Source organism: Aplidium turbinatum, chromosome 2 (assembly GCF_918807975.1).
Source record: "Aplidium turbinatum chromosome 2, kaAplTurb1.1, whole genome shotgun sequence".
NCBI lineage: Eukaryota > Metazoa > Chordata > Ascidiacea > Aplousobranchia > Polyclinidae > Aplidium > Aplidium turbinatum.
Window position 1 is genome coordinate 46,585,579 of NC_137473.1, and position 13,064 is coordinate 46,598,642.

The window sequence follows — 13,064 nt, forward strand, 5'->3', positions numbered from 1 at the left end:
AACATTAACTATGAGGAGTAATCATTATTTCATTCACATTTGCAAATTTTACCAACTCAAGTTTTTCCCAGTTTTCTTCAGGGTTTTACCCGGGTAAAACTAAACTGTGGGAAACCTCCTTGGCCAACCCTGGCTGTGGTAGTAGCAGTTTGCACTGGCTTTCGGAACGCACTTCCCTAGTTATATGCAATAAAAATAGTGTTGGAATCAGCGTGTCGTAGTTTTCTAAGGCTCTTTTCTTGGAATTGAGGCTGCTGACACGATTGTGGTCTGTTGAGTTTGTGTGTTGTCAGACGTGATTAAACCACTGTAAAATTTGTCGAATCAGTATATTTAAAACACAGAACGTAAAAAGTAGCACATATCATAAAAAATAGCATGGAACCAATCGAATCACTATCAGAGGGAGCATAGCCTAGCTGCTTGAAGAAGTTACTTGGTAGCAAAGTCTGCTTTCTCATAATTAAACTTTTTTTGTTAGAAAACCATAAAAACCGATACCCATCTCCATCGGGATTGTATAGAAAAAATTATAAGAGCTTTTTGACAGTTTGACAAAAGTCGCTTCTTTGTGGCCAATCTTGGTCTACGCAGTAGCCTATTTTACTTTACTAATGGCCACATATCTTTTTTGCTGAACCATAGACAAATCCTAACCATTTTCCTTGTCGCGGCGACAGGCTCGGTCATCCCGTTAAGTGGTGTCCCGACATCTCTAAAACTTCTTTGACAAAACTGCTGTTCTCAAGAAAGCAGCAACTGGGCTACATTCTGAGTTGTTCTTAACTTTCAAACTGAACACTATTTAGGTAACTTCGTACAACAACATACTTTGCCGTTGAAATGGCTTTATGACAAAAAAAAAAAAAAACGGCACAGAACTGCCAAAATTCTATCTCAGTTACTCAGCTATTTACAGTGAGGTGTAGCTGCCTCCACCATTGCTTATGTTTCATCATAAGGGTGCTTTCGGATACTTTTTTATGACGACTAAAAAATCTTACTTGTCGCAAAAGTTAACAAGATAGGAAAGATATTCTTTGCAATAACGTTTCTTGTGGTGGAACGCAAATAAAATTTCTGATCTACATCCAACTATCTACTAATATTCCGCAAACTTCAGTCTGTCTTTCTTCTGACTCAACGACTAACTTTCTATGGTTAACTAGCTCAAATTTCTGGCTGATAGCGGTTAAGAAATATGTTTTCTAGTTGGAAACCCTGCTTGTTTCCGCAAATAAGATCTCCCTTTCTATCTCCATTCACGTCAGCAATGAAGATTTGCTTTGAATTTCCAAAGCATTCCGGGATGGTCCCGGACCAATCAAGGAACTCTTGGAATATTCCACTTTTCAAAATGATGACTTCAATGAGTCTGCAGATAGAATGTGACTGATTTAGAACCTCATTACAAGGGAATGAAAGCATAGTCGGGGCCCTTAGACCTAGTTTATTTCGTAAAATAATGTCGGTGTAGCAAGGTTATCCACTAATCGGCAAGAAAGAAATGAGTAAAAATAGTGAATGAAATCGGTTTCAGCAAATTTGTATCCAAAGTGGTGATCCCGATTACAACGAAGCTTTGAATAACAAGGTCTGACTGTGCTTTGAAGCAGATCAGCGTCTCAACAAACTTAAACCGTAATTATCAAGTAACTATTGTATAAAAAAATAAAACAATGTGGTTTCGTGACAAAACAAAGATCCAAAATTTTCAATTTAAAACGTTAAGTAATTAACTCTAAATCTACAACGACTGAATATTCAAAAGTTTGAATGTTCATATCATCAAATTTATTATCTTTTCTAGCAATAGTTACAACGTTCATTTGATGAATGCGAAAGTGAAAGCAAAAATATACCAGTAGTTGTATTGCTTCACTGACGTTTCGCGCACTATGACAATTCGCATCCTCAGAGTGAATAACATACAAAATAAAATGGTCGAGCCATATACTGCAGCTGACCACCACCGCTGTAAAAATCAAAACGCTGTTGTGTGAAAAAATTAATTATTGTATTAAGGCGAGAAATCTTACCCCGTGGATCTATGACAGACGAGGTCTGTGTAACCGTCTCCGTTTATATCAGCTGGTATGACGTTTGCTTGTGGATCGTACTTACAGAACGGGGTTTGTCCTTCCCAGCTCAGGCGACTGTAGAACCCTTTGTTTTCAGCTTGATAAATGCGCCTAAAAAAATTCTTTATGATGACTTTTCGGTTACGTTCTAAGCACGCTTTTACTTATTCACATAATAAGAGGAGACAACAATTGTCAGACAACAAGATATCAGCCTATCGCTAACCATTCTTGATTTGTTCCCACTAGTGCGATGGTCGATTTGTTAGCGATAACCCTTTTTTCGCCGGTTCAATCAGTGGCGATTCAATAGCTTTTGACATGATGTCAAAAACAGGAGACAAAGTCAAAGACAGAGACAAAGTCAAAAACAAGCTTTGCAGGTAATTAAAGCATGCAATCAGAACATACAATGACATTATACAACCAACTTACATAAAACCATCTCCATATAGACACAGTAAATCCGACATGCTGTCCCCGTTAAAAAATCCGACGAGCAGTTTGCCGTTGGCACACACTCTTCTGCTGATTCGATTCGGTGAATTAGGATTACCAGGCTCCATTCGCCCTTGCATCCCTGCATATGAGTTCGTTAACCTTAGGTAGCTTTTTTGCAATGCAGCCATCAACAAGCGGAAATGTAATAAAACCATTTCACTCACCATTAATTTGTACGTTCTCTGTTGAAAACCTGGCGTTCTATGCATATCAATCAAGACACAAAAAGAAAAAAAAATCTTAAACTGTTTAACAAACACTAAACGAAAGCATAAATATAAATCTTACAAATCACCAAACTTGAAGAAATGAATTAAACGACTCAGCAGTCAAGGCGGAAGCTAAGAACCTATAAACAACTCATTAATCAACTTAATTCAAACATAAAAGCTAACCTCACAGGTTAGCATTTAATAAGTGAAAAGATAAAAGTCAAGCAACCCCACAATCAATATATGGGCGCGTAAAAACTAAAACAATCCGTAATAATCGACAATTTCAAAGCATAGACATTCAAGAAACTCAACTGTTGATATTGGCTTTGCGTGGATTTATCAAACGAGCTTCTCTTGGATTGGTGGTGTTTTGGAGTTGGACTTGAGCGGCTTGATCGCAGGAATCTATAGAAGCCAACTCAAATTTGGCAGATACAGAATTTCGAGTCAAGCAGACGCCACTGGTATTGCCACCATCCCTGTAACACGACCGTTTGCGTATACAAGTTGGATGGATCTTTGCAGATGACGCCCATGCAGACCATTCACCCCACTGAGCATTTTCTATGTGAAAAGAGATAGAAATATTAAATGAACCACATGTTGATGTACAAAAAATCCAAAAGTATCCAACATAAGACAGAATGGGATCTGATGTATTAATGTAGTAATCCGACCACCAATCCACCATTGTGTCTGAAAAGTGTGGTTGTATTACCAAGATTCTTTTGCATGAAAAGAAAGTACTCAATACTTGGCTTAATAGAAAAGTGGTCGTGTAAGCTGGATGGAAACCAACCGGGAATTTAAGTTTTACAGCAACTTTTTACCAATAAAAACCATGTAAACTGGTAAGCTACACAATACACTTTTTAACCACAGCAAAAAAATAAAACAAACATTGTTACATAGGTTTAATTTGACGCAACAATGAATTCAAATCACATACACAACCAGCAATAGTTTGAAAGTTATTTATTCACAAGTCATTGCAACAGCAACAGCACGAAGTTCAAAGCCAACAAAACTGAACTCATGTCATGTTCAAGCTATAGATGCCTAAATAGATAAAAAAGTAATTATGGAATGATTGAAACTTCTAGTTGATAGGCTACACAGAAACATAAACGTAGTGATCTATCACATCTCCTGTAGTCAGATTTCTCTTACATGCTGGCGTTAAAACGCTAGATAGAAAATAATAAAGTCGTCTAATTAACTAATTTTGAACTTACCAAATATATGTTCGTATCCCTTGCATCTGTAAAGGGAGTTAATTTTTGAAACATCGCTTTCACTAAAGCCCTTGAATAAATCGGCAGGATCTTCTCCTCGAATGGACACTCCATGTTTGCCGGTGATGGTCGGTAAGTTGGGGTTGATAGCAAATGCCTGATTGGGAAAATGGAGAAGGGATTTTCCATTGTACTCCACGCCGTAGTTTAAAGAATATAATTCGTTAAACTTGGCCAGCTTATGTTTTTCATCTGAAAGAAAGATTCGTCATGTTTCTCACAACAAATTCTCATGCTAGAGTTATATTAGCTGTACTTTAGAGATTTAAAGATCTTATAACCAACGCGAGTTTATTGAATCAAAGTCGACAGGTCATTTACAAGTTTTCGTACAATTTCCACTCTTCTTGTGTGTTTAAACTGAGGGTGAGGGTCTGCTACTATTCGGCTAGTTCCCTATTCGGCTTCAGTCCAATTCAGCTAGTCCGATTCGGCTAGTTCCCAATTCGGCTAGTTCCTTATTCGGCAACAGTCTTTTTCTGCCATGATAAAGTAACATCAACTGAGAGTCTAACGAAGGAAGTAACCAAAGGAATTCCAGGGCATGTAACGCCGAAACCCAGGTTTATTCTAAACTACCACTTAGGTATTAACTTTATCTTTTATGTCAAACGCTATTTGGCAACTGTCTTTTTTTCCGTTGACACGTTTTCGCTGAGACTTTCTCTCATTAACCTCTATTGTTAATCATGGAAAATGTTGTTTTGATGTAAAACACTTACTTTGAACGAACCCAGACAACAAAATTCGTCATTTTTACATTGATTCAACGTCGTCGTTGACGTCAACGATTGCAGACGTTGAATCAATGTGAAAATGACAGATTTTGCCGTCTGGGAAGGCACTCAAAGGTAAACACTGGATAAAATGCAAGAATGCAAAAGAAACGATATTGTGGAATAAAATACAAAATTCTGTAAATAAACAGACGAATCGGACATGCATCTCTCATCATTTTAATGTAAAAATTCCTTTTTGTGGTTCCTTTGTCTGGAACAAATCCAAACTGTACTGTTGAAATTTCCGATTTTAGTTTTGGTCTTAATCTCATCATCATGATTCGGAGTAAGATCTTTGTTAGATGATTCACAAGGCTAATTGTTCTGTGGAGTGAGCATTCTGTTGCTCCGGTTTTCTTTGGTAAAGTTATGAATATGGAACGTACCATATCACTAGGGATGTTTCCGGTGTCATAAATATGATTTAAGATGTCATTGGTTAGGTCTAAACCCCACTCATCTAAAGCTTCGATAATTTCAACTATAAAAGAAACAATATTGTGAAATAAAATACAAAATTCTTTAAATAAACAGAAGGCGTCGTTGCATTTAGAATTTTGTAATAGTTAAGGATTCTAATATATTCTAAGTTTGCATGCAGACGGCGACGCAGGATACATGTCAATTTTATCTGAGCAAACATTAATAGTTCAAAAAATAAATTTAATTCGCTTTTTAGTTTTAAGATCTCAGTGATTAGGTCTAAACCCCACTTATCTAAAGCTTCGACAATTTCAACTATAAAAGAAACGATATTGTGGAATAAAACACAACCTTCTCTAAATAAACAGAAGGCGTCGTTGGATTCGGAATTTTGTAATAGTTGAGGATTCTAATATATTCTAAGTTTGCATACAGACGGTGACGTAGGATACATGTCGATTTTATGTGAGCAAACATTTCAATTTAATTGTTCAAACATTTTGCGCTAAATTTCATTTCAATTTATTTTTCTGTAACGATATTGTGGAATAAAATACAAAATACAATTCAAAACTGTAGCCGAATAGGGAACTAGCCGAATCGGACTAGCCGAAACGGGCCATTCCGTTAAACTGAAAACCTAATTGTTGCAGTCTTGCACAATATTTGTGCTACAGCTAAAGTTGCCAGATGTTTTCAAAATATCTAACCCAACTGCTTCTGAAAAGACCAATCGTCACAAGTGAAAAAACACGCCCAAAAGTAGCCCAAAATATGATAAATTCGCGCATAATACAGACAAAATCGAAAATATTTTGGTAGAAATGGAACAAAACCCTCCAAAAAAAACGCGACTGCTAAAATCTTAACGCTACTCCAAAACAAAACTAACACAATTCCGAGGGAAAACCGGGGAACTGGCAACCCTGGTTATAGCTACACTATACCACAAGGCGTTTTAAAAACGTATAAAAATTAGAAACACAAATTTTTTAGTTGAGTTTATACAAACGCTTAAAACTTTTGATCGATTTGCTTGAGTTGCCATACATCTGCCTTAATCTCAAAATCCTCTACAAATCACAAAGAGAAATCCAATTATAATCGATCGTATATTGAAATCACAGCTAATACTTACTTCGGCGCACGTTATCCCAATGTATAGTGATGTACTTATCGCGTTCGGGCCTAGATTGTTCGTGGTAGAAGCCAAGAGCGTGCATGAAAAGATGCTGAACACTGGCCGTGCCAACGCAGTAGTCCTTGTTTAATAACATTATGTTCTCTCCCGGTCTACGGCCAACCCTGGAGCTGAAAAGGCGAAAACAATTTCTGAGGTGTGCAAACAATTACCAATAAGTAGCAATTAGGTCGAGTTTTCCCCAATAGCTCAGTTAGTTAAGCGCCTGAGTTTACGAACTAAGAACCGCAAGAACAAGGGACGCTGGTTCGACTCTCGTAGAAACTGCGCCCATCGCCTACGCTCTATCTACAAATCCAGCTAAAAGATAAAAATTTAACTTCAATAAAATGCAATCAGTAGGCTATAGCATATCTCCACATGCACAAACTACCAAACAATCATGAGCGCTCGAGATAACTCGCACACGTCGTCGGTAATCACCAGCCCAGATGCAAAACAATCTACCTATGATTTCCAGCCTACCTGCACACTTCGGATGGATAGACATGTATGTAATCAATTTCATTTGTTCGGGTTATGAAACGGACACAAGTCTTGCTTGAAATGGAAGATATAACAGTTGTGATGGCCGCTTTTGTGCTAGAGTCTGGTGAAAACAAAACCAAAATAATAGAGCTGAATAAAACATGCAATCGAAATTTGCGTGATTTGGCTCCCGTGTTAAAGAACTACATTCACGTCAAGTTTTGAATTGACTACCACTTCCATGTTTTTAAGGATGGAATAACTATGAGTGATCCCAGCATCGAATAACTTATAATATGTGTCATCACGCGGAAAGCATAAGCCTAATAGCCTAACTAAACTAAGCTGTTACCGAAAGCGGCATCGATCTCGTACGGGACGATGGCTCGATCTCCATAGCCCCAAGTGCGTATCCTGAAGTTTTCGTTGTTGTCGTCAAGTAAATTGAAGACATCGATGGAGGTGGCAGAGGTTTCTGATATCATCTGGAGACAGTGAAGCGTATTTAATATACAAATACAAGCAGATAAACAAGTTGATGTGAAAAGATGTACGTTTTTGCAACATCTATTCTTGGTTACTGTCATTGCTAAAAATTCGTAATTTAAAATCGTGAGAGCTTTCGATTAGCAAAACGATATAACTGAATAAAGGCGTTATCAAAGAAACTATGCACTCAGTATGAGAAAGTCTGTAAGGTTACAACAAATATCAAAAATATTATTTACACATTTGTAATTTTTTTTGGCTAAAATTCGTAGCCTACATTCGTGAAAATGGTTGGATGAAAAGTTTTCTTATCAGAGTTAAACAAAGGCTTAAGTCCAAAGATTACTGTATAATTAAAATACAGTTTTTTGTCTTTCACTCACCAACATCAACTGCGACAAATCATTTGACGCAAATTGGATGTCCCCTTGAAAATATCCAGTTTGGCCGCAAGTGCAACTTACTGGGCATCCCCTCAGATCAGTAATATATCCCAAGGGACACTCGTTGGAACATTGTTCATGATCAAATGTGCAGTTCTGCACTGAAAAGTTAAAAAAAAAGTTCAAGACATTTCTTTTTCTTTAATGACATTTTTAATTTAACACGCTTTGCAATATTGTTGATTGATTACGGAGCGAGCACAACGTTCAGCAATCGTTTGAACAATCAATAATATATTTTGTCTTTGGACATTTACTAAAATTTACCCTTCAAAAGTAAGCTTATCGATTACAGTATCAAAATAGGGAGCAAGTCTTTTAGGCGCTGACAATTAGGCGGTGGTCTAATAGGCGCGCACACTGTGGCGTCTGGATATTTAGGTGCGGAGCACTGTGGCGCCCGGTCATTTAGATGCTATTCCTAGTAATACAATTTGGGTAGAGAGGTAACTCTTTTAAACCATAAACAGACATAACTAAGCAACAACACTACATTTAACATTATAAAAACAAAAAACAACAAGCGAACGTTTTCGGCTAGTCATATAGCCCTTTTCAAGCCTGTAAGAAAAGTTATTGCATTGAAGTTTAACGTTAAGATTTTTCCCGTTTATAAAACATTTAAAGCTGGTTATTATTTTCAGTTAAAGTCCAAAACTCCTTTCCGCTTATGTTCTAACGTCGTGTATAAGTTCACTTGCTCGCATGATGCGAGATCGTCATACATTGGTATGACCACGCGACATTTGGTGACGAGAGTGGGAGAGCATTTGAATTTGGCTAATTTTAATAAAAACAGTGCAATTAAAGACCATATTAGAAACTGCCAATCGTGCTCAAATAATAAACCGTCATTGCAGTCTTTCAAAATTGTACGTAAGTGTTTGTCCGAATTCGAAACCAAAATTCATGAGGCATTGATCATCAAATCTTTAAACCCAGGTCTCAACAGGCAATTATTTGCTTGCGGAGCTTCTTACCTTTTAACAGTTTTTTGATTAAATTATCACGTCTTGTGCTTTTCGCATTACTTTGTTTTGTGCCACTATCTCTTGTGCTTCTGTCTTTCTTGCGTAATCTGCCTGAGTCCTTGTCTGAACAATCAATTATTTTTACCTCTGAAATACTTGACCCGTTGCGCTGTGTAATTTTCAGTTATCATTTTGTGTGAGCGAGGCAGTTTCTCAAATGTTTAGATTTGACCATATTTTTGCTGTGATACTATATGATTCTTCAGCATTTCTTTCAATAATGTATTTTTCTTATAGGCTTGAAAAGGGCTATATGACTAGCCGAAAACGTTCGCTTGTTGTTTTTTGTTTTTATAATGTTAAATGTAGTGTTGTTGCTTAGTTATGTCTGTTTATTCCTAGTAAAGTCTGTAGATTGTAACAGCTTGGCAGCTTGCCAGAAAATTATATCATGGCTTCCGTGAGTGAAGCTGCTTAAACCGGCAATGCTTTTCACATAAAATGTTATATTGAACAGAAAAATATATTGTTGTTTTATTGATTTATTATTGTTTTATTTGTTGTTAGTCCAGGTTTGCGTTGGTGAAAGCTTTATCAATAAATTATTCAAGCTTCCGAACATTATTGGAAGTAATCCTACGGAAGTATCCCTACGTCGTAAATCATGGCAGATCCATAGTCTTTGCCTGTCCTTTTTTGGCTACGGTAATAATATAATATTGTGTGTGAAAATCATTGCCGGTTCAAGCAGCTTCACCCATATATTTTTCTGTTTAATATAATATTTTGTGTGAAAAAGCATTGCCGGTTTAAGCAGCTTCACTCACGGAAGCCATGACATATTTTTCTGTTCAATTTAACATTTTGTGTGAAAAAGCATTGCCGGTTTAAGCAACTTCACTCACTGAAGCCATGACCAACAACGCACACGCATTAACAAAACAACATATTTTTCTGTTCAATATAATATTTTGTGTGAAAAGCATTGCCCTACGCCCCTACCTGCCAAGCTGATACAATCTGCAGACTTTACTAGGAATAGCACCTAAATGACCGGGCGCCACAGTGCTCCGCACCTAAATATCCAGACGCCACAGTGTGCGCGCCTATTAGACCAGCGCCTAACTGTCAGCGCCTAATAGACGTGGACCCTCAAAATATACTACCAGTATAAAGTTTCAACCAAAAGTTAATAAGTTTGTAATAGGTACAAGCCCAAACGTATTCATTCAGATAAAAAAAATTCTAGCCAGGAATATGTTCAAACCGTGGCGTTCGAAAATATACTCTAGTTCCGAAAGCTTTTGCTTGGTGTAGGCATGATGATAGCTTTTGCTTGGTGTAGGCATGATGAAAGCTTTTGCTTGGTGTAGACATGATAATGTAGATACAAGCACATAATCTTGCTTAATCAAGCTTGCTTGGTCGTATATACTGTAGTTAAGAAAACTGCGGTCACAACTACTCACATCCACATAAGTTGAAATAAATTGGATCAGTTGCAATTTCAAGTCTTATTCCAGTTCTTAAAGATTCACTTATGTTAAAACAAACACCTCCTCGTCGTGGAAGACCTGCTCAAGGAAACAAAAACATAAGATAGGCCACAGATGCAACCTTTCAAGCACGTCAAAGTTTTTTTGTTGTATCAAGGCTGACGCCAGATGATAGAAGATTTAAATTAAGTGGGCGGGAAGGCAAGGAAGCCAATCTTCGTGTTCACCTTCAGGCATGCCTTTCAGGCAAGCCTGCCAAAGACACAGCCACATGCTCTTGAGTGGTGTCAAACCGGCGCCCTTTCGAGAGTCGTTCCAGGGTTCTCACCACTCGGCAATGCAGCCGACGACGTCAAAGTGTTAGCCTTAGAGCTGCAAATTCAAAAAAGCTAGATTCAGATCCATTAAAAACTTAAAACATATATATATGAAAAGAACATTTCTTTTATTTTTCTTGTTTGGAAGATAACTGAGTCTTAAAGAAACTGAAAAATATTTGTAGCTCCGCTTTAAAAAGTGACTTACTTTGTCGCTCCAGACTGCTGCTCTTACACTCTCGTTTAGCATATTCTTTAATAAACATTAAGTTTTCATAAACCAAGAAGTCCAAGAACCGATAATAACACCAGTTGAACAGTGTGATATCATGACATTCATTGCAATACCGAAAACACGCATTGATAGTTGTGTGGGTAGATAAGATAATTATAGCCTAATCAATCCACTGCGACAACTTTTCGCATGCAAATCATTACTTTATTACGAAGCACATATAATTGCACAATGATAAGTCTTCATATTGATACATCAGTCAGTATTACAGTATTTATTTATGGCATGACCTTCAACCATAAGCTTGAATATATAAACTATAACCATACTCACCAACAACAACCATTAATAGTGCAATAATGGCAACCAATAATAATCCTATACTTGTAACAGAAAACAGAAGTGTGTACTTTTGATGGAGAGTCAGCTTGGATAAATAGGTACGATTTTCTGAAATAGTCAACTTAAGGTGAGTTGAAAGATATTAAAAAAACAAAGCAATGGACAATATGTCACAACTTCCAGTGCTATACATGCAAAAGGTGATGTACCGGTAATCAAGCACGGTATACTAGAAAATTGATTTCACGGTCATTGCTACTGAGTTCGTATGTTCATTTTATGCTGACAAGTTACTGTAAAAAAACAATCACTAATTTTCTTCTTGTAATTGAAATGACTCAAGTCAGAATTGCCAGATAAGGTTAATTTGCAGAAAGATTTTTAGTATACTAGAAAACTCTTGCTTGTATTTGTTCTGTTAACATTTTATTCTGATTTACATGAAGTTTAAGGAATCCTTACAATTCTATAGTTAAGCTTATTTTTGTCAATTGAAGAAATAAGTATGTTCTGTTATGGCCAACTTGAGTAGCTCTGAATGATTAAATGTATACTGAGTTAATACTATGCAGTATGCATATAATTCTTACCCGTTTTTTGCTTTTGCTGAGACATCTTGTCATCATCAATTACCACATGATGTTCAGGATCAAAACCCATGTTGAAAATAGTTTTGGAATGAATACACAGTTTGTTTTTACAAAATTAGCTTTGAAATGCAACAACCTTACTAATAGAAAGAGTATAATTTATAAATGATACGACAAAGTTTAAGCAAATTAAAGTTATCAGCATTTTACAAACTAATGTGGAATAAATAGCCGTGCTCAAGTGGTCAACAACACATTTTACACAAAAAGTTTGTATTTCAACAGTTTTTCTCAAATCTCAGCAGCCAAATAGACACAGTATATAGTTGGTAAGAAGGGGACATCAAAAGTTACTCTCTCTGCCTCTTTGATAATCAAATACTATGATATTTTGATATTTGATGAGATTTTAGATATTTTGATTTTGATACTATGATATATACATATTTTGATAGTATGAATATCTTAACAACTTTTAAATCATCTTTTTTTCACAACATAGCCTAATATTTTAGTTGCAAAAAGCAAAATAGTAAACGCAAAAAAAATAAGATGAAATAACTGGTTATTTGGTGTAGCGTACTGCCTAAGTGGTTTATTTTTGCTTTATTATGACCCCAACCAACAAATCATATTTTTTATTGATTCAATAAAAAATCATTGACCTTTTAGTCCAGTGGTTCTCAACCGGGGGTCCGCGGACCCCAAGGGGTCCGTGAAGCGATTTCAGGGAATCCGTGAAAGTTTTTGAGTTTTTAGCATGATTGATGAATTGCGAAATTTAAAAATTGGTTATGCTTTATTTATGTATTAGCCTACAGTGATTCTCAAACTGTAAGTCGCAACGTGCTGGCGCGTCATTTGAAATTGCAAAGGACAGTGCGCAAAGGTTTGGTTTCTTAACTAAAAAATGTCATATAAATGACTTCAACCTTTTAATAAGGCTATGTTGGCTATGTTCAACTTAATTCTTGAGACAGCAGATTGTTGATCAATGTTTAACTTGGAAATACAAACGTTAGTCAGCAGTCTATATTACCACTCACAGTTTTGCAATGACTGTGATTAGGCTATAACGAATTAAATATTGATTACAAATGAAAAAGGGAGAAATTCTTTATAACAGTTGCAAGTATTCTATTAACTTTTGATAAAATTTATAGAAAAACATCAAATGAGCATATAGAGTACAAATGTTTGACCCTGTGTGCCAACATA

At 36.4% G+C, this 13,064-nt stretch overlaps 1 protein-coding gene across 1 annotated transcript; it reads right to left on the reverse strand.

The window, feature by feature from the left end:
• Positions 1–316: 316 nt before the first annotated feature.
• On the reverse strand, positions 317–11,987 carry LOC145765042 (uncharacterized). Its single transcript, XM_082576779.1, has 12 exons — positions 11,847–11,987; positions 11,248–11,364; positions 10,336–10,440; positions 7,836–7,996; positions 7,316–7,448; positions 6,961–7,084; positions 6,433–6,605; positions 4,033–4,284; positions 3,110–3,361; positions 2,517–2,661; positions 2,040–2,192; positions 317–1,375 (listed from the first exon to the last, which is right to left on the reverse strand). Exons 1-12 carry the CDS (start codon positions 11,914–11,916, stop codon positions 1,171–1,173), a joined length of 1,890 nt encoding a protein of 629 aa, XP_082432905.1. The 5' UTR covers positions 11,917–11,987; the 3' UTR covers positions 317–1,170.
• Between the last annotated feature and the right edge of the window lie 1,077 nt (positions 11,988–13,064).

What these genes read in the sequence shown, in the direction of transcription:
- LOC145765042 (XM_082576779.1), bottom strand. Translation starts at nt 11,916, where the DNA reads ATGGGTTTTGATCCTGAACATCATGTGGTAATTGATGATGACAAGATG. An exon ending in ATTTGTCGCAGTTGATGTTG is followed by an intron (nt 7,449 to 7,835) that starts GTGAGTGAAAGA and finishes CACTGTCTCCAG; the next exon opens with ATGATATCAGAAACCTCTGC. An exon ending in CTATATGGAGATGGTTTTAT is followed by an intron (nt 2,193 to 2,516) that starts GTAAGTTGGTTG and finishes GAATTTTTTTAG; the next exon opens with GCGCATTTATCAAGCTGAAA.